The sequence below is a fragment of the Chamaea fasciata genome, unplaced genomic scaffold, assembly GCF_029207755.1.
Source record: "Chamaea fasciata isolate MVZ Bird 193981 ecotype frontalis unplaced genomic scaffold, bChaFas1.0.hap1 SCAF_28, whole genome shotgun sequence".
Taxonomy (NCBI): domain Eukaryota; kingdom Metazoa; phylum Chordata; class Aves; order Passeriformes; family Sylviidae; genus Chamaea; species Chamaea fasciata.
This window is the reverse complement of record NW_027094113.1, coordinates 1,594,272-1,615,257: the sequence shown is the minus strand read 5'-3', so window position 1 is coordinate 1,615,257 and position 20,986 is coordinate 1,594,272. Positions and strand designations below refer to the sequence as shown.

The 20,986-nt window shown below is 46.2% G+C and overlaps 1 protein-coding gene across 1 annotated transcript in view; it reads left to right on the top strand.

The window, feature by feature from the left end:
• AP3D1 (adaptor related protein complex 3 subunit delta 1) overlaps positions 1–20,741 on the top strand; it is a 42,760-nt gene extending 22,019 nt beyond the window's left edge. The window contains exons 10-32 of the mRNA XM_066205797.1: positions 354–403; positions 805–853; positions 1,619–1,764; positions 2,472–2,620; positions 2,712–2,942; positions 4,385–4,616; positions 4,993–5,138; positions 5,265–5,406; positions 6,145–6,216; positions 6,963–7,038; positions 7,834–8,033; positions 8,686–8,759; positions 11,023–11,233; positions 12,437–12,499; positions 13,124–13,219; positions 13,987–14,136; positions 14,253–14,300; positions 14,635–14,824; positions 15,884–15,972; positions 16,924–17,009; positions 17,353–17,474; positions 18,192–18,271; positions 18,428–20,741. Coding sequence (XP_066061894.1) covers positions 354–403; positions 805–853; positions 1,619–1,764; positions 2,472–2,620; positions 2,712–2,942; positions 4,385–4,616; positions 4,993–5,138; positions 5,265–5,406; positions 6,145–6,216; positions 6,963–7,038; positions 7,834–8,033; positions 8,686–8,759; positions 11,023–11,233; positions 12,437–12,499; positions 13,124–13,219; positions 13,987–14,136; positions 14,253–14,300; positions 14,635–14,824; positions 15,884–15,972; positions 16,924–17,009; positions 17,353–17,474; positions 18,192–18,271; positions 18,428–18,523 — 2,798 coding nt within the window. The 3' untranslated portion in view covers positions 18,524–20,741. The remainder of the gene's footprint in view (positions 1–353; positions 404–804; positions 854–1,618; positions 1,765–2,471; positions 2,621–2,711; positions 2,943–4,384; positions 4,617–4,992; positions 5,139–5,264; positions 5,407–6,144; positions 6,217–6,962; positions 7,039–7,833; positions 8,034–8,685; positions 8,760–11,022; positions 11,234–12,436; positions 12,500–13,123; positions 13,220–13,986; positions 14,137–14,252; positions 14,301–14,634; positions 14,825–15,883; positions 15,973–16,923; positions 17,010–17,352; positions 17,475–18,191; positions 18,272–18,427) is intronic.
• Positions 20,742–20,986: the final 245 nt, after the last annotated feature.

Below are 20,986 nucleotides of genomic sequence, written 5' to 3'. Positions count from 1 at the left end.
TCAGCTGTACAGTAGCTGCTGCCATATTAACAGCCTTGTCTGCTGCGTGATGTCAGTGAAGTAAACCATAGTGAGAGCAAAGAAGAGCCTCTTTGGCCTGGCTGGTGCTGCTGTTTCCACCTTTACACTTTTTTTTTCCTGCCCTCTTATTATTACTTTCATGGTATATGAAACTATAAGTTCATGTCACAACCTTGTCTCCTCCCTCCAGACCCCCAAAAGTCCAGGCAAACAGGCAAACAATAATCTAGCACCTTTCCCTGAGAGCTGAGCTAGGTGTGGGCTGTCGGGTGGTGTTGTTGCAGTCACCCCCAGCACAGAAACACTGACTGGAATTTGTGCTTCTGTTTCAGTTCTGATCTCTCTGTCCTCGGGGATGCCCAACCACAGCGCCAGCATCCAGGTGGGACCCTGTGTTTGAGGGCTCTTTGTTCTGCTCTGCTGTGGGATCCCAAGGGCCGGGGAAAATGGGATTGTGTTCCTCTGCCAGAAATTACAGCAGTAGCTCCCTGAGGTGCTCTCGCTGTGCAATCCTGCAGACTGAAGCATTTCCTATATAAACTCTCCTACTTAATTCACTCTAAAATGCAGAGTTGGAGAGTTTTCCCAACTCTTTATTCATCTCCTGCTATCAATACGCCCATACAGAGGTTCCTTTTGTTTGGAGGACTGTTAATGCAGGAAAACACTCTCACTTGGAGACCTCAGGTCTTGGTCAGATACTTCCTTGTGTATCGAGTAAACTTCATGGAGACTTATTTTAATTAAGACCTATAATAAACTCGGTGTGGTCTTTTTTTCCAGCTCTGTGTGCAGAAGTTGAGGATATTGATCGAAGATTCTGACCAGAACTGTAAGTATGGTGCTTGTCTTCATGGAGCTGTTGGCCCCCAAGCACTGGGGAAATGCTGCAGCAGCCTCAGAGGGGTTGTGGTGCCTGGTGTGCTGGAAACAGTTGCTGGGGGGGTTAATATGGAAATCATTGAGCACTTCCTTATGATAATATTTTTAAAAACAAATGACAGCAATTATTACTGCTGTTTGTGGTCTTGTAATCCTAAAACAGTTCTTTCCATGCTCTGGGATTCCCCTTTTTATAGACTGGCTGCTTGGAAAGCAGTGACAGCTATTTTCAGCAGAGTGAGCATAATAGTAAAATGCAAGAGTGTTGACTTAACTTTAGTGATGGCAAAGAACACTGGGAAATTTTTCTTTTGTGCAGCCCTTTTTCCTGCCATCTGAATTTTTCCCCTTGAGAACAGGACTATTATACGCCAATCTTCAATGCTTTTAAAGCTGTGTTCAACTCAGGGTGCCTGTTCTCAAACCCCAGCCTTTCTGTTTATTAAATACATATTTTTGAATCAATGCTAAAACTTGAGGTGCAGGAAGATCCTACTGAGGGTTATATATGTAATTACTTGTCTGTCTATGAGATTATGAAATTAAATACCATAGTCTGTGATTCACCATTCTCAAAAATGCTTTTCTTCATCACAGATTTTTATTCAGGGGTTTCAATTCCAAGTGCTTCTGCTGAAACCAGCTTTAGGATTTCATGCTCAGCACAAGAGAGTGTTTCTATATTTGGAAAGAAGTTTTATTTTGTCTTTCACAGTGAAGTACCTGGGACTGTTAGCTATGTCCAAAATCCTGAAAACACACCCCAAGTCAGTTCAGTCTCACAAGGATCTCATTCTCCAATGTTTGGATGACAAAGATGAGTCCATCCGACTCAGAGCTTTAGATCTCCTCTATGGCATGGTATGTTCCTACGTTTATTTCCTCTGCAGCCCTCTGACCCTTTAGGCAGGTGATGTTTAAGGCAAGCATGCAACTTTCTCTGCCACTCCACAGCAGGCTTTTGATAACAACTCCCATATCTTTTCTGGCACTTAGGATAAGTGAAATATCTCCCTCAGCATGAGGGCTTTAGAAATTCTGATTCAGACTGGATGGAGTTTCTCTGTTGGAAATCACCCCTTTTGAAATCCATTCCGTTGCATGTTAATGACTCCTAAATTTGTTTCCTTTATTAGCAAAAATGTTTTAAACTCTTAAACTTTCTAATCTGACAGTAGAAGATTCACTTTCTCTTGGATTTCTGTATTGCTGATAGTAATTCTGATCCTCAGCTGTCCCACAGCGAGGTCATCTCAGAATCAGCTGGGTTGGAAAAAGCCTTGGAGATCATCAAATCCAACCTGTGACCTAACACCATTTAGTGCCATGGCACTGGGTGCCACATCCGGTCTTTTCTTAAACACCTTGTAACTTGTGCTGGCTCTTTTTTAACAAAAGCACTGAACAGCATTAAGCAGGTTCATTTTTGGACTGGGGCCCACAGAGGTGGTTCTGGTTTCTTGTTAACATGGTATAGGTCCAGCAAAGAGCCAGCAGCCACTTTACTGGAACTGGAAGGATGTGGCTGTGTAGGAAAGTGGTTGAACCCTTCACCACCTCTTTAACAGGTCTCCAAGAAGAACTTGATGGAGATTGTGAAGAAACTGATGATTCACGTGGATAAAGCCGAAGGGACGACGTACCGAGATGAGCTGCTGACCAAAATCATAGACATCTGCAGCCAGTCCAATTATCAATACATCACAAACTTTGAATGGTCAGTGCCTTCAGCTGCCACCTTGGAGCTCATCACAAAGGTAATGTGGGGCTGTCCTCTGATACCCACCCATCCCTTCCCCTTCCCACAGGTACATCAGCATCCTGGTGGAGCTGACGCGGCTGGAGGGCACGAGGCACGGGCACCTGATCGCAGCCCAGATGTTGGACGTGGCCATCAGGGTGAAAGCCATCCGCAAGTTTGCGGTGTCGCAGATGGCCATGCTGCTGGACAACGCCCACCTCATCGCCAGCAACACCCAGAGGAACGGCATCTGTGAGGTGCTCTATGCTGCTGCCTGGATCTGCGGGGAGTTCTCCGAGTAAGTGTGGACAGAACCTGGGGTGCTGTGAGGGGCGGCTTTTAGGCAGAGCTTTTGGTCACTGAGATGTGTTTTTGAGAGAAGGGTGCTTCAGAGTACGTACGTTAATGCCACCAAAGTGATTGTTTTTCTCTTGCTCCCTCACACTATTGACTCCTCAGCCCTTCTTAGCCAAGACATTTTTAAGTGTCTGGTCATTTTTCCTGTCTCTCCAACCTTGCCCACTCATGCAGGAAGCCATGGTACTGAATCACAGAGTCCCAGAATATTCTGAGTCAGAAGGGACCCACAGGGATCACTGAGTTTAACTCCTGTCCCTGCACAGACACCCCAACAATCCCACCCTGAGCATCCCTGAGAGCGTTGTCCAAACGCTCCTGGAGCTCTGGCAGCCTCGGGGCTGGGACCATTCCCTGGGGAGCCTGGGCAGTGCCCCAGCAGCCTCGGGGGGAAGAACCTTTCCCTGAGCTCCATCCCAAGGCCTGACACAGCTCCAGCCCTTCCTGGGCTCCTGTCCCTGTCCCAGAGCAGAGCTCAGCCCCTGCCCCTCTGCCTCCCCTCGGGAGGAGCTGCAGCCCCCGAGGAGCCTCCCCTCAGTCTCCTCTGCTCCAGCTGAACCAGCCAAGTGCCCTCAGGTTCTCCTCAGACCCTTCCCCAGCTCCGTGTCCCTCCTTTGGACACTCTCCAACAGCTTTGGATCCTTCTGGTATTGTAGGTATAAGCTGTTAGATCTTAAAACATTGAAGCAACTCCTTAATCTGTAAGGTCTACCCCTATTTATATTACAGGGTACATGTGCAGTCACCATGTTTGAATTCATTCATTGAATTCTCTCCTCTGTTTTGCCCTTGTTGAAAGGTTTTTGCAGAGTCTCATCTTCCCCAGAAATGAAAAGTTGTCATCTTTTTGCTGAAAATTTTTCAGTTCCCACTGTAGCACAATTTTCAGTGTTCTTGTACCAATACGGTTTTTTAGCTTCAACAGATGTTTTTGTCTCTTGCTTGTGCAGACACATCTGTAACCCAGCTTTTATTCTGGTAGATTGGACAGATGTGATACTATAGTCTCTTACCAGCTGGTTTAGTGTCTCCTCTTAATTGCCACTCTGAACACTGGCTCCAGTTTAAATTCACACTGTAGATGTGATATTGGGGGAATGCTGGTACAGCTCAGATCTTCATTTTCTTAAAAAAAGGAATTGTACAAAGAGAAGTATAGATGAAGAAGTAAGAGAACATATTCTTCTGTTCCAGTGTGGTCACATTTTTATTTAGAAACAACTTTAGCTTTCAGTTTGTAATAGTCCAGTAACTTGTGCATCTTCCATTTAGTTGTTAGCTGATAATTTTGAGTAAGAGCACGAGATCTATTGAAACAAATAAAGCACTGCCTGCTGGATTTTATTTTTGCTTGCCTTTCATCTGTGCACTCTGCCCTTACAGACACCTCGAGGAAGCAAACCAAACCCTGGAAGCAATGCTGAGGCCCAAAGTTACAACCCTGCCAGGCCACATCCAGGCTGTTTATGTGCAGAACATGGTGAAGCTCTACGCATCCATCCTGCAGCAGAAGGAGCAGGCTGGGGAAAAGGAAGCAGCTCAGGAAATTACACAGCTGATGATCGAGCGCCTGCCTCAGTTTGTGCAGAGTGCAGATCTGGAGGTTCAGGAGAGGGTAAGAGAACAAAATGACTTTGGGATTTATCATGGGAAGCCTTGGAGGTCTGTGGTTCTCTGTGGCCGTGCACGTTTTCTATAAGCTCTTATCAGTGATAAAGCCCAGATCTTATTGCAGTTTGATGCCATCTCTGAAGGCTGCCAGCAAGATCTTCACTCAAAACAATTTAATTTTACAATCATTCAGGCACATAAGGGCACAAAAAGGACCCAGCTAAAAGAGAAGCTTAATATGAGCTCTTTACATTTGCTGCAAACCTGCAGTTTATGCTGCTTCTCTTAATGGAGTAAAACATCATCTGTTGACTTCAGTCTATTTGTTTGGTTCAGCTAGTTAAATATTTTTCTGAAACCACTTCTGCATTTGTTTTTAGGCTTCTTGCATCTTGCAGCTAATAAAATACATTCAGAAATTACAAGTAAAAGAAGTTCCTGTAGCTGAGGAAGTGATAGCCCTGTTTGCTGGTGAACTGAACCCTGTGGCTCCTAAAGCACAGAAGAAAGTCCCTGTTCCAGAGGGGTAAAGTTCTTTCTCTTTTCCAAACCCTTATTTAAACTTTAAATCATAAAGCAAAGTATATGATGAGACACTGAAATACTCAAGGGGTACTGAGTCAAGCTGTTTGTTTGCTGCAATTCTTCCCAGCCTGGACCTCGATGCCTGGATCAATGAGCCTCCATCAGACAGTGAGTCTGAAGATGAAAAGCCCAAAACAATATTTCATGAGGAGGAGCAAAGGCATTCCAGACACAGACAGCCAGAAATAGATGAAGAGGAACTGGCCAGAGTGAGTGAATGTTAAAATGCCTTTCCCTACGTAACGCAGTAGTAATCTAAGTGGTGCTGGAGCAGTGGGGGCTGTTGTGAGTTCTCCACGTAGCCAGGGAGCCCTTCTGCTCTCCAGAGCTCAGGACTGATGTGAGCTGATGCTTATGGACTTCAGCAGCTTCTGTGAATGACTGTAACATGATTGTGCTCAGCAATGGTCCCAGCTTTCCTGCCTCTGACATCTGTGGTTTCACAGAGAGAACTTGTTATAGGAATCTTTTCTTCCTCTCCTTGCAGAAATGAAAACAGGAACATTCCAATTGCCATCAAAAAGCGATGTCTGGGAAGTTGCTTTCTCTAGTCTGTAATTAAAAAGCAAAGAAGGGTGTTCTAAGGAATATTAGTTATAGGATCAAATACAATGGCTTGGCTTGGAAGGGGCTGTAAAGCTCATCTCATTCCACCCTCTGCCATGGGCAGGGACACCTTCCACTATCCCAGATTGCTCCAAGCCCTGTGCAACCTGGCCTTGAACTCTTCCAGGGATGGGAATTAGTAATGGTACCTGCAATTCTATCCTGATATGTCTGGTAACTCAGAACTGCTTTGTCGCACACAAGCTGCTCTGCTCTAGTCTTTTCACAGTGGTTATGTATTGTTCCAAAAAATGCAGGAAGCTTTTGTTTTGCACTTTGGTGTCTTTTATCTCTTTGTTTACAAACAAACGTTGTAACTGCAAATCCTCTTTTGCTTTTAGCGTCGAGAAGCCAGGAAACAAGAACAGGCCAACAACCCATTTTATATTAAAAGCTCTCCTTCCCCTCAGAAGGTGAGTCTGAATTGCAGTGTCTCACTGCTCTGTGCTGTCATTGTGTGAAGGCTCCCTGTATATCAGAGCTGCAGCCTCCTCTGGGTTATTCTGCTATTTCTCCTGCAGTTCTGACCACTTTATAATGCATGGGCTGAAGTGGCTGCCTACAACTGTTTGTGTAACTCCCGTTTGTGTTGAGAATCTCCTGAGTGACCTGGTACCCCCCAGGGCAGCCTGTGAGAGTCTGTGCAGTTTGTCCCAGCCCTGGGTGATGGCAGCATTCACATCCCCAGGCACTGCACTCAGGGCTCTGCAGAGGGTCACCCTGGAGCACACACTGTGTTCTGTGGATCAGAAAGTTGTTGTGGTCTATGAGCATCTTTTTCAGGGAAAGAATTCCTTTATTCCCTCTATATCTGAATGGCTGCCCCATGTTCCTCAACTCCAATCTCCAAATTCATCTTCTGAAGTGGCAAGTTATTAGCAATAAAACCCAAACCAAAAATTCTTCTGAGAGCTGCAATAAATCTTCAGGGCAGTAGTGGGGTTAAAAAGCTGTAGCTAAGAGTAGGGTCCTTTCTAATAGTTATCAACTTCCTTTAAAACACACTCTGCTGCCACACAGGATTATTAACTAGCTGTTCCATTCCTATCCTTTAAAATCTTCACTTCAGGGGTTGAACTGCTTGATGTTTTGTAATGTGCCTATTTACAGAAGTTTGTGCTGGCAATGCTTAGAACAAAACAAATCTTTCTTTCCCCAGCGATACCAAGACACTCCAGGTGTGGAACATATTCCTGTGGTCCAGATCGACCTTTCTGTCCCATTAAAAGTTCCAGGTAAGCATAGCTAATCTTCAAAATTAATTAAAGAAATTCAGTTTAGCAAAAGTCATAATTATTGCTTAGGACTTCCACCAGAGGTTTTGAAGTGCAAGGCACACACTTTGATTAGAGTCTTAAATATATCTCCTTATTTTACATTTGAAAATAGTATTTTCCAGTCTGAGTTCCTTTCAAGATAATGTTAGAAATAATTCTGTGATTAGGAATATCATGCAGCCAGGTCTGTAAGGTGTAGAGGAGCCACTGTTCTGGGTGGGAGCAGTCACCTTGAAAATACCTTAGAGGTCTGATGGAGGTGATCAGGAGACGTGAAATAGAATCTCATGGTAGAGATACTGTTTGAATATCTTGTTTCAGTTATCAAAAGTAGTTGTGTATCTAAGGAGTGGTTGGATAAGGCACTGAAAAGCTGTTGATAAAGTGCCTTAGGTTGCAAGGGGTGAGTTCTACTTGCAAATATTCAAGTTTTTTTCCAGAAGTTGTCAGTACAGTAGCAATGCCACCAATTCTCCTTAAAATCTCAATGCTTGGGTGCTCCTTGTAATGCAATAGTGCAACCAAGAATCGGGGAGCAGGAGTGAGCTCTGTCCTGTTTCTGGAGAGATGGAGTGGACAGCAGAGCTGGTGCTCGGGGGGCTGTTTGAGGTGATGTGGAAGCTCAGGGAGGTGGGGATCCAGCCGGCTCTCAGAAGCTGGAAGCAGGAGCAGGAGCAGGGCACACTCCTGACATGGTGTTTCAGTGCTCAGTCCATGTGCTCTGTACCTGAAAGCATCTTGGCCTCCCCCCAGGAATGCCCATGTCAGACCAGTACGTGAAACTGGAAGAAGAGCGAAGGCATAAACAGAAACTGGAGAAAGACAAGAAGAAGAAAAAGCAGAAAAAGGAGAAGAGAGGGAAACACCATCGCCACAACTCCCTGCACACGGAGAGTGAGGAGGACATTGCCCCAGCTCACCACGTCGACATCATCACAGAGGAGATGCCAGAGGTCAGTGCCTGTGGTTGGGGTCTGGGATTTAGCTGTGTGCAGCTCTTGAGAGATTTTTGCCCCCACAACTGCAGCCAGTCTGTGATGTGGCAGGTCCAGAGCTGTTTCAGAAATGACTGAGATGATCCCAGGCTGTTCTTTGCAGGGGAAGAAATTACTGTCTCTTTTTTTTTTTTTTCCCCCACAAAAAGACAAAAATTGCCACTGAAGCTATTAAAAAAATCAAAACCAACAAAACAATCTTCATCCCTGTTCTAAAAGTAATGCTGTCCAAATAGCATTTATTATGCTCTGCTGTTTCACTTTGACAGTAACTTGGTGTCTAGTCAGCAGCTTTGCAGCTGATGATAATTAATTGCAGATGCTAATGATGTCATCTGTATTTGTTTCTAAAATCTCCTTTAATCAAAACCGAACAGCAGCAATTCAAATCCTGCTGTGTATGGAGAAGAGGTTTCTGTTCTAAATTAATCTTGAAACTGGATGCTGCATTGAAGTGCATTGTTCCTATAACTTACTGTGTCTGACTGCAGCTGACCTAGTGCAGGGTTCACAGGCTCAAAAAAATTTTAATTTGAGTGGTGTTAAACTTGAGTTTGAAAGTTTCCAGTGGTTTGCTGCCTCAATGGATGTCTCTTTATCTCTCCTGCAGAATGCTTTGCCCAGTGATGAAGATGACAAAGATCCCAATGATCCCTATAAGGCACTTGACATAGACCTGGATAAGTAAGTGGCAGTTTTGTGTGTGAGTTCACTGAGTTGCTAAGGGAATGCCTGAGGGCAGGGCTGGGGCTGAGCAGGCAAAGGTACTACAGGCCACAGGAGGAAATGCTGAAGTCTCTCCCCACGGCTTCAATGAAACCTCAGGTGCTCATCCAGCTTTGGCTCCCACTGCAGCTTGGATGATAAAATCTCAACTCTTGAGTATGAGAGATGTTTAGGAGGGGCAGGGGAGACATTCAATGTAGTGTGGGTGTGACTGAAGGCGTCTGGAAGCACAGACAGTGTCACTGGATCAGATGTGGGTTACTCTGAGGTTTGAGTGTCCCACTGTCTCTCTGCTGTGACCTGTGTTGGCGCGGGGTGTGACCTGTGTCCGTCTGTCCCCCTCAGCAGCTCTGTGTCTGTGGCAAGCCTGTGTTGTGGTCACTGGGCAGTAGCACCCAGGCTGTCCCACCCCACTGCCCTGTGGCCCTTCAGGGTGGTCCCACTGCTGTGAATTGTTCTGGTGTGACTGAGCTGCTGTCACACCGTGGTCAGGCTGGTCCCCAGGCAGCTTCTGGGGCTGTGCCTGGGCCAGCACCTCCAGCCCCTGCACGCACATGCCCGTGAGCACTGGGCTGTTCTGTATTGCACGTGGAGATTGGTTTGGATTTTTTTTAGTTGCTGTTCTACAAAATCACCATGCTAAAAATAATTGCTAATTTATGGTCCAGGGATGCCTCCTGTAAAGTTTGGAACACCATACAGGCTCGTGTGTGTGTTTGTACGATCTCTCTCTTCCTCTGATACTTGAGACTCTGTGCCTTTCTTTGCAGTTCCAAATTTATAGGGCTTTGGCCCCTCAATAACTTCTGAAGAAGTGTCATAGCATTTTTAAAAAGTGAATAAAACAGCTTCTGAGGAGCTTCCTGTTTTGGAAGGCCAGTCAAAGTCTGCAAGGACAAATCTATAGAAGGAAATTAATTTCTGACTGTAGCCCCTGTATTTGCATGGTCATTCTCAGCAGCGCTGGGCACACCCAGCAGAGCAGGTCCTGGGTGCTGTGCTCCAGGAGGCATCCAGAGCTGTTGGATTGCTGCATCCATTCCCTCCCCTGGGCCATGAGTGCTGTGCTCTCCTGTCATGGTTTCTCATGTCTGTGTCCTCTCTCTTTTTCTGTGCTTGCACTGCTCTGTCTGTCACGCTCACACGCAGTCTGGTTTCAGGGAAGCCTTCCAGGTAAGAATATCTCCTGAGTGTTGATCTTTGTCAGGTCGGTTGATTTTGGACAGTGCAAGTCCTTGAAGGGTGATGGAACTGTTAAATCAGAGACCCTCACATTTGTGAGTCTGTTTTGTCACTGGTTTTCAGCACCAATGCTGTTCCTGTACAGGTGCATCTGAAATAGTAAAAGATGAGGCCTGTTTGCTGTTTAATCTTCCCTTAGTGTCTGAAAGGGAAAAATGAATTGGTTCTGGTTCTTAATGCAATATTTGCAAAAAAATGAGGCAGTTGAGGCCATTAGAAATCTTCCTGAACTGATGTTTGCTTTGCAAATGTGAAAATTAACATTAAATGAAAGCTAAGAAATAGAAAAAGAAGCAGATGGTGAAATTCTTGCTGTTTTCTGGAAGTGTTTGACAAGAATGAGAGATTTTTGTGGTTTGTTTTTTTTTCCCAAGTAGTGGATTTAGGGTACAGTGTAAATATGAACTGCCATTGGTGCTTTTTGGAAAGGGATGTGTGAAGTTACATTTAACTTACAAAATGTAATGGTAAAGTAGAAGTTCATAGTGCAAACTTGCAAAATAAAAATGACTTGGAGTAATTCCCAATTGGACTAATCTATTCATCAAGAACAGCAAACCCCACACCCTTCAATGGCTGCTGGAGCCATGCTGGCATTCCACTGCTCGAATTTCCACTCTCTTGGAAATGCTGTTCCACATCCTTGCTTTTCCTTGGAGAGGGATTCCATGGAGACACAGCGTAACGCTACGTGGAGCTGTTCCTCTGTGGGTGTTACTCAGCCTGCAGGCCTCTGGCTGGCACCTCTGAAGGTTAAACAGCCCGACCTTGGCTCTCAGTCGCCTTCCACTTGTTTCCTCTGACTCCAAACCCACAAGGGCAGTGTCTGCAGTTGCATTAATAAACTCCAGGTATAGAAGTATGTGCTGATTGCAGGCTTGGGGGCCCAGCTCCCTAAAAACAAAGCACACCTGTCTTGGACAGGTCATCTGGCTGAGGGAGGCTCTTTGCAGCAGGTAATGGGCTCTTTCTTTTCAAGACCCTTAGCAGACAGTGAGAAGCTGCCAGTGCAGAGACACAGGAATGTCGAGACCCTGAAGTCACCAGACTCAGAAGTTCCCCTAGTAGAGAAGAAGAGCAAGAAACCCAAAAAGAAGGAAAAGAAACATAAAGATAAAGAGAGAGATAAAGGAAAGAAGAAAGAGAAAGAGAAAAAGGTGGTAGAGGAGGAGGAAGAAGAGGAAAAAAAGGTAATTCTCCAGGATTTGCATTATTTTAGCTCCTGCTGTTTATTGATGAGTTTGGTTTGTTGCTTAGGAACAGTCGCATTTGACAGTTCAAACAGCTGAGTGCATTCAGCCTCTATTTCCTTAAATTTTTACAACTGTAGCAGCAGGTGTATTTAAAGGTTTCTGTTAATAAAAATAACATTTACTTAGCCTCCTAATTTAGCAGAATTCAGCTTACTGCAGCCTACACAGCAGATCTGCCAGAGCTCACGTGGAGGCTGAGTTTGCTATTTTGTCTGTTCTCCAAGTGGGGAACTCCTTAGCAAAATATCTGAAACTCGTGTTGAGAGTGTCATTTGTTCTGCATCCTGTCTCCCATGTACTCCAGAACCTTCCAGTTATAAACCCTGCCATTAGCTGCCAGTTGTCCTCAGGGTTTGAAGTATCCGCCTGTTAACCAACCCCCTGCAGAGCTGCCCTTTCCCTCTGCACTGCAGCCCTTGGAATGCTGGGGATCCCCTGGTGTGGGGTGCTGGGCAGGTGCTGTCAGCTGGGCCCAGCTTTGGAAGTGCTCAAAGACTAAAATGGAGCTTCTTGGTGTGTTTGCTCCTGAACGTATCACAGCATCTGTGCATGAGGAGCACTCTGGAGGGCTGCATTTCCATGGGAACTTAAGGGTTTGATTTAATTGTTGTAGAGTCACAGAATCTCAGACTGGTTTGGGTTCAAAGGAACCGTAGAGCTCATCCAGTGCCACCCTGCCATGGCAGGGACACCTCCCACTGTCCCAGGCTGCTCCAAGCCCTGTCCAGCCTGGCCTTGGACACTGCCAGGGATCCAGGAGCAGCCACAGCTGCTCTGGGCACCCTGTGCCAGGGCCTCCCCACCCTCACAGCCAACCATTCCTTCCCAATATCCCATCCATCCCTGCCCTCTGGCAGTGGAAGCCATTCCCTGTGTCCTGTCCCTCCATCCCTTGTCCCCAGTCCCTCTCCAGCTCTCCTGGAGCCCCTTCAGGCCCTGCCAGGGGCTCTGAGCTCTCCCTGGAGCCTTCTCCTCTCCAGGTGAACAGCCCCAGCTCTTCCAGCCCTTCTTCATAGGACAGATGTTCCAGCCCTGTGATCTTTTTGTTTTGGTTTTCGTTTGTTGTTGGGGTTTTTAATTTGATTCTTAAGAAAACTATAAAAACAATCATGGTGGGATTTTTTTTCTTCTGAAATTCAGGGGGAGGACTTGGATTTCTGGCTCTCCACTGCTCCACCAGCTGCTCCCACGCCCCAGCCACAGGTAGGAATCTTCCCCCATCAGAGGAAACTTCTCTGATTGTTTCTTGCCTGTGAGCTGTGCAGGAGTGCTGTGTCATGCTGCAGCAGAGAGGGGAACATCAGCTTCATCTCCTCAACTTCCTGCTGGGGAGCGGAGATATTGTCTGCCCAGGTCAGAGAAACTGTAGTGGAGACTTCAAGCTCGTTCTGTGCAGATCAAGGAGTAGAAATAGAAATACAGATGCAGCTCCAGGCTTGGTTGATTTTGTTATCGATGGGTATAATGTTATACAGTTGTATGGTTTTATTTCCCAGTATGAGGTAGACTCCAGCAACATTAATAGACATGAGAGACAGAGTGTGAAAGAAAAATTCTCATGAATTTTGATGGGAGAGTCTAGAGGAAGAGACAAGGAACATAAGGGGATGGATTCCTTGGAGGAAATCTTTTGAATCATGTCCTCAAGTGATCATATTTGCTGGGTTTCAGAGGCATAAAATGAAAGCCTTGAGACCACGTTAGCCTAATGTCATTTCTGAAATAACAGTTGAGAGAAGTTGTCACTGTTGAGTTTCTTTTGGTGTGGGATTGGGTTGTTCCAGCTGCTTTCCATTAGTGTCAGAATCCTTCTGCTCATCTCCTCAGAGCGAGCCTGGAATGGGCACTGCTGTGGTGGCTGAATCTCAAGAGGTAAAAAAAGAAGAAAGGGAAGAACAAGATGAGGAGGAGGATGAAGGAAAGGTAAGTGCTTCAAGTTAAGAGGGAATTGCTTCAAGTTACACCAGGGGAGGCTTAGATGAGATACTAGGAAAGATTTTTTTTAAAATTTTTTTTTTTAGTGGAAAGGGTTGTCATGCAGTGGAACAGGTTGCCCAGGGCAGTGGTGGAGTCACTGTCCCTGGAAGTGTTCAGAAAACCTGTGGGTGTGGCATTTGACATGGTTTAGTGGTGGATGTGGTGGCCCTGGGCTAATGGTTGAACAATGATATTAAAGATTTTTTCCAACCTTCACGATTCTCTGGTTCTATGAAGTTGCTGTCACCCTTCAGCCATATTCTCCTGCTGTCTCATATTCCTTAAAAAGCAGCACACAGGATTTACCAACAGCATCTGTTCAATGCAGTGACTGCCTGCAAATGTTGCATCCTTGAGGAGCTGTGAGCACCTCGTGGTCAGAGGTTTGGTTGTTCCCTGAGCCAAGGGACAGGTCCCAGTTAAAGCTGAGCTTCCAAGTTGGAGACATGATCTTGTGCTGTTCCCAGGCTGCCTTGGGATAAGGTTATGGGCAGCTGAGGGGAGAGCAGGGTTTACTAGGTCTCCACACAGAATTACTTCTGGGATTTAAGGAATGGTAGTTCTGTTTTGGGTTCTGCAGTAAAGGGAAACTTTGGTCAGTCCAGGGAGTGCAGAGAGCAAGAGTCTGGAGTTGGAAGTGTGGTAGACGGGTCATGGCTAGAAGTCAAGGGTTTCTTTAAGGATTTCTTGTAGTTTCTTGTTCTTCTTGGTAGAAATCCTCCAAGCATAAGAAGAAGAAGCACAAGAAAGAGAAAGAAGAGAAATCAAAGGATAAAAAGAAATCCAAAAAGAAGAGTCATCACAGCGAGGAGGAGCCCCCAGAGTCGGTGCAGAACGGGACACTAGAGGATGAGCCACTCCCAGTGAGTAGCTGTGCCCAGGCCTGGGGACACGGGGAGCTCAGCTGGGAGGGAGGACAGTGACAGCCCTTGTCAGAGTCAGTAGTTCTGGTGTGACTGTGACTTCTCTCATTTTTCAGCCCATGTCCAGTTACCGCCTTCTTGCTGAAAACCCATACATTAAAATGGTGAGTTTGGGGGGTTCATTCCAGTGTTGTCTCTGGGGTCCCTGAGAGAGGGGTACCTGAGGATGGTGGAGTGACTTGATGTAGCCATCAGATAACTGAAGAACTGTTTCAATCCCAGAAAGTAGAACTATAACCAAGATCTGTTTCCTTTCCATGTCCCACTTTAATTTCTAAGTTGATATTTTCCCAATCCTTAGCTGATCACCAGTGTGTTTCCATAATCCTCTAGCTATACCAAATTACCTCCCTTTTGAACCTGGCTTTATCCCCATGCTGTGTTCTGTTCCTTGAAGTTTCTGACTCTTCCCTGTGACATTTTTCCCTTCATTTGCAGACCTATGATATTCAAGGAAACCTCCAGAATGACAGCAAAGTTACTGTGTCTGTTATCTTTGAGAACAAAAGCACTAGCTTCCTTAAGAGCATGGAACTGAATGTCCTGGACTCTCTCAACACTAAAATGCTCCGACCAGAAGGATCATCAGTACATGATGGGATACCTGTGCCCTTCCAGCTCCCCCCTGGTATGCACAGCTTTGCACTGGGCTCTTGGAGTGTGGCTGGACCTGCACTGCCCTCCTGTGGGAAGAGCTGCTTGAACTTCTTGCTGTTTTCCTGAAAAACATCTCTGCCTGGGTGTTGCTGGGCTTTCCCACAGTTCCCTGGAGTGGATAAACCTTCTCCCAGTCTGGCTGTAGTGCAGGTGGTTCTGCACAGCAAGAGCAAAGCCTTAATCTAAGGCTGGGAGTCCAAATGTCTGAGTTCCTTTTCCAGGTGCCTGCAGCCTGGCACACCTTCCACTGCAGGAATCCAAAATTCATGATGTGTTTGCTATGAGATTTAAAATAAAACGAGGTAATAGGTTTGTGAAATGTTAGAATCCACTCAGGATTTATTCTGGAGCTCTTGTCCCACTGTTTGAATGGCAGAGGCCTTCTGCAGTGAAGGTTTGTGATAAGGATGTGCAAAGAGAGGAGCTGAGCCTTCCAGAAGTATTAAACACAGAAATGACGGATAATGGTTTTGTACAGAGCACAGTAGTACATCAAATCGGTGAACTTCCCTGAATTTCCCTTCCTTCACCAAGGAGTTAATTTGAATCCTGAAACAGCTCCCAGAGGGCTGGAGTGGCATCAGGGTGCTTTTCAATCCCCTGTGAAAAGCAGTGGGGTATTTGATTTGGTTTTAAATCTGTATGAGGCAGTTCTTGACACAGACTTGTATATTGAACAGAAAACATAGAAACATTAGAATTCAAATTAGCTCTGAAAGCTACTCTGAAATGTTTAGAATGTAAGTCCAGTTATGCAGATAGTTTAAATATGTGACACTGTGACACTTTGCCCAGGCACTTGCTCGATAACCTCCACCAAATATCAGCTCCCATTGCTGCTTCTGAGAGACCCAAGTGCTGTAACGTTGTTGACTTACCACAGCAGTTGTGTGTAAAGCTCCCTTCCAACTCAGAGAATTTCAAACTTGGTTCAAAAATAATCTGCACATAAGTCAGTTTATTCTAGCCATTACTTAGATCTGGAAACCATGTTCTGACCTGACTTTTCCCTCTCCTCTTTTCACACTAGGAATCTCTAATGAAGCCCAGTTTGTGTTTACACTTCAGAGTATTGTTATGGCTCAGAAGTTAAAAGGAACACTGTCCTTTATAGTCAAAGTAAGTGCAGCTCTCAACTGCCTCTGCTTCCTTGGGAACTGCGTCAGGGAGCCGGACTCGGGTGGGAAGCTCTGCTCTCGAGCTTTTTATAGGCATCATTTCATGCCTGCTGCACCAGCCCATTCTGTGAGGAACATTTTCACATGACATCTTGTGCAAAGAGTGCCCCCAATCCTGCGTCAGCACGCCCTAGATTGTCATTCTTGGCAGCGTGTGAGCAAGGCAGCCTGAAACGTGTGCCACATTGTCAGCTAGAAAATCACACTGATGTGCTGGGGAGGGGACACAGAGAACCAGGGTGTGCTCCTGATCTCAGGTGGACACCTCAGCCTGGTAGAAGGCTGGAAAACAAAAACAATATTCAGATGCAGTTACTAAGATTGGAGGCCCAGACCCAGAGTGAGGTCAGCGGAAGGCATTGTTTAATAGGTGTTGAGATGGGCAAAACTCTGATGTTATTTCAGTAAAGTTATTAATGAAAGAGCTGCATGAGCAGCTCAAAGGAAATGAATGGAGACAGTTGTGGCTACTCCTGAGTCAGCCATTATCTCTATTTTAGGGGTTTTTTAAAAATAGCAATCTAGTCCTATTTTAGCACCTAAGAATCTGGGGACTATTAATTTATTATTTTGCACAGGAAATAATGAACTGTAAAACCACATCTCCAAGTGTTAGTTTAAACTCAGTCTGCTCAGTTTATTTCAGCAGAGTGCAGGCAGAACTGCAGCCCAGTGTGTCCCTTTCCTGTTGTAGGTGCATGTATTGAAATCTCTGAGTGGGCTGATGTTGTGGTGGGATGGTTCCCAGACTGATCCTTCAGGCCCAGCTAGGCTGTTTCAGAGGGAACTCGGCCCTCAGCTCCTTGCTGGTGCCTGTGTGGTGGGTAGGGGTGGCTGCTCCTCCTGCCGCCTCAGGGCTCCCGCTCACCTGCTCTCCTTTGCCTTTTTGCAGAACGATGAAGGTTCAACCCATGAAAAACTAGATTTCAAATTGCACTTCAGTTGCGCTTCATACTTGATCACGACGCCTTGCTACAGGTGGGTGCCTGTGCTGGCCCTGGCAGGCTGAGCTCTGCTGCTCCCGAGGGCTTGGGCAGTGTCTCTGTAAGGGGGGGCTGCTCACACGTGTCCAGTGGCCTATTTCAAGTGGCTCTGCAGAGGGAGCTCTGTGCCCTGCAGGCTGCCAGAGGCAGCTCTGGCAGCAAGAGGGCACAAGTTGCTCCAGTGGACTCTGGAGTGTAGTTTCCATATTTACTGTAAACCCATTTTCCTAAGCTTCGTAGCACTTAAGCTTCTGTATCCTGACATGTTTCATGGGGCTGATGGGACAGATCTCACTTTCATTTCTAATAAAACATTTACTTTCCTTCCTGTTCTGCAGTGATGCTTTTGCCAAGCTCCTAGAGTCTGGAGATCTGCACATGAGTTCTATTAAAGTAGATGGAATTAGCATTTCTTTCCAACATCTACTGGCAAAGATCTGTTTTCATCATCATTTTTCAGGTGAGTCGTCCTTGATGCAGAACCTTTTGCAGAATTCCATATTCTAACATCTCTGCTGTGCCTGGTGAGCACAACGCTTCACGGGCTCAGCAATCACAGGAGCAGGTGATGTCCAGATTAAATACATTTGGGAGAGTTTCTCCAGTTTTGCAACACTCAAAGCATGCAGTGTTCTTCAAAATGAATTCTCCTTGTGTCCCTGTGGAATTCCTGCAGCCCAGTGAGGCATGTGACAGGTATCCTGGGAGCAGCTGGTGTGGAATTCAGGCTGTAACTGTCCTCTGGAGGATGGGTTTGATCTGCAGGGCTTCAGACTCCCTCCCCAGTGCTTCGTTTCAGTGAGGGAGAGCCCCAGCTATTCAGGTTTGGATTTATTAATTAAAACACAAGCACTGACTGAAGCAAAACAACTGGCTCTTTCATCACGCTCTGGGGTTCACATTAGACATTGCCTCACTAGAAGTATTTCTGGGGAAGAGATCTACGTTCTGAGCAGTTTTTGCCTCAGAACATTTGTGGCTTAGGAGACAAATGACTCACCTCATTATTGTGAAATATCCCAGAGAGAAGCCAGGCACATCTTAACCCTGACTTCCTCCTCCCCTCTGTAGAAGCCTCTGTTCCTCGAGGCCAGGCAGAGCAGTGGTTGCTCTCCAGGGGAAGCGAGGCTTGAATTAAAATGGAATGAAATGAAATGAAATTGCTGTTTCTCTGCAGTTGTGGAACGCGTTGATTCGTGTGCATCCATGTACAGCCGTTCTATCCAAGGCCATCACGTCTGCCTACTGGTAAAAAAGGTGAGAGCATTGTCACCCCTGAGAGAAGCTAAACCTGGAGCTTTCCCTGCCTTCCTCTGCCTCTTTCCAGTCCCTGGCTTTGGCTGGGAACACCTTTATCCCCACTTGAAAGAGGAGCTAATGGATTTTTTTTCTTTTTTATTTTTCCTTTCCAAGGGAGAGAACTCTGTATCCATAGATGGGAAATGTAATGATTCTACCCTGCTTAGCAACTTGTTGGATGAGATGAAAGAGACATTGTCCAAGTGCTGAATATTCCTTATAAAATATTCCAACGACAAGAAACACACGCAGCGTGTAAAGACGAGCAGACCCAAGCGTTCAGTTTCTCCCTCGTACGCATGTACTACCCTGGGGCACGTGCTTTCAGTTAACTCCACCATTGGTTGCAGTTTAGACATTTTAAGGCTGTATGTTACCTTTTTGTTTTCAGAACTTTTTACAAACTGTGGTGTTAACCCTTTCTAGCCCAAAGAGATCCTGGTGACATGACTGGAGGAGGGAGGGGAGGAGGGAGGGTGGGAGGGGTGGGCACTATTTATTCAGCAGCTCATGATAATCCCATGACCTTCATCTGTGTGGGATGGGGACTGAGCAGGACTTTATCAACAGTAGCACAGTTTGTTGTTTGTGCTTATGCCAGGGAAGGTTGACTTAATCCTTAGCCATGAAATATGTCTTCAGGGCTGCTGTAGTTGATGTATATTTCTAGCAGAGGCTGGTGCTGGACCAGAAGGCCTCTTTTTTTTTTTTTTATATATATATATGATTTATTATTATCTCAAGATCTATTGTGATCAGCATATGAACATCCTCCATCTCCTTGAGCTAATCCAAAGGAGCCCTGTGAGAACTGGGATGTTTGAGTTTCTGTTTATAGTAGTTGCCTTGAGCCTTAACCTTCTTTTAGTGACAGCTGGAAGAGTCGAGTGTGGAACCATGAAATAGGCTGGAAGTGTCACTGGGTCTGTGCTCCCCTCGACTGCCCCACACACAGAGTCTGTCCTGGCTTCTCCCCACTGAGCTGTCTCTGCAGACGTGTTTTATGAGTCCACTTCGATTTCACATTCCTGAGCAGTTAAGCTGTAGCAAGAAACTGGAAATCCAAAGGGGTCTGTTCCTGCTTTTTTATCCTTTCGTTCACCAGCTGAGGTTGACCATTACCAGGTTCGAGAAACAGCCATGGGTGCAGCCCCTTGTGTGCAGGTCCATGTGCTCCCTCTGGGCTCTGAAACCAGCAGGGTCATTCTGTCTGTGTGTCCCCGGTGTCCCTGGGCCCTGCCCTTGCAGCAGTGAGAGCAGATCTGGCAGCACAAGCGCCCTGGGTCCCCGTGGCAGAGCCCTCCCTGCTGGGATGCAGGAGAGAGGGATGGATTGGGAGCCCCCCTCCCTGCCAGGCTGCAGGAGGGGAAGTGGATGGGGAGCCCCAGTCCCAGATGCAGGAAGGAGGAGGGATGAGGATCCCCTCTCCCTGTCAGGGTGCAGGAGGGGATGGATTGGGAGCCCCTCTCCCTGCCAGGCTGCAGGAGAGGGGTCACGAGCAGCTGCTCTCCTTGCCGGGGTGCAGGATGGGGAGGGGGCTGAGGAGCTGCAGGTTTGGGACTGTAGCAGTTGCTTTAGGGGAAAGAAGGGAGAGTCTGGGAAGTGCCCATTCTGCACTATTGGAATCTTGTGGAGGCGCTGACAGGAAAGGGGTTGTCATGGTGTCCTGCAGAGATGCTCAGTTGATGTCCTTTCTCCAACATCCCTTGCTTTCAATTTATTTTTTATTCCCCCTGCTCCATTTCTTTCCTCACTGTTCTGCACCCAGTGAGCAAAACTCTGTGGAACAGTTTTGCTTCAAGGCACAGGTCAGGAGCAGTTAATTGCTCCAAAGAGGTGCCCAGGGAGGAGCTGGCTGGGTCTGCACGTCTCCAGCACTACCACCACTCCTAAAACACCAAACCCCTACGCAGGGAGCAGGATAAAGCGTTGATCTTATCCCTTGGGTGATGTCCTGTACTTTACGCGTGTCTTGTGCTCTTTACACTCTTCCCACAGGAGGTATTTTGGCAAAGGCTCTGCTCTGGTGCTCTGGGTTCCTTGCCAGGCCCAGCTCCGTGTCCAACCGCGCTGCCAGGACATGGAGGGTTTGGTTTTGGTCAGCCTCCCTTGGTTAGCCAGTTGTGTATTAGAAACTGAACATATTAAAATTGTCTTAAAGGATAATGTTCCTCAATTAGTGTTTGGGTTTTTTAATTCATGGATGAAAACTGTCACTTTAGCATGTAGAGTCTCTTACAGAATCCTGTGCAGTGATTCTAGAATTTTGAAACTGTATGATGTGTTACATTCACAAATTTATTTGCTATCAACATTCCCTGGAAAAAAAGAAAAAAAAAAAAAAGAAAAGAAAACGACATACCACAAGCTGCTGTATTGATTTTGTGTCAAGATGATCCAATAAACTTTCAAAACAAAGTTAAATTTTTGGCTTTGTCCATGGTCCTTTCATAAGTCTGTTCCAGTTTGGATGGACAGAAAACCAAGGCATGGGTTTACCCCAGGGCTGATCAACGTATTTTCAGTGGAGGGAAGAGGAATCTCCTTCCCATAGGAGGTAGGGAATTCCTAATGCCACCCCTCTGAAAGGCAACTCTGCAACAGCAGCTGTCACTAACACTGAAATTACAGGAAAAAGTAATTGAGGCTATCTCCGTTAAATCTCCCATTCGT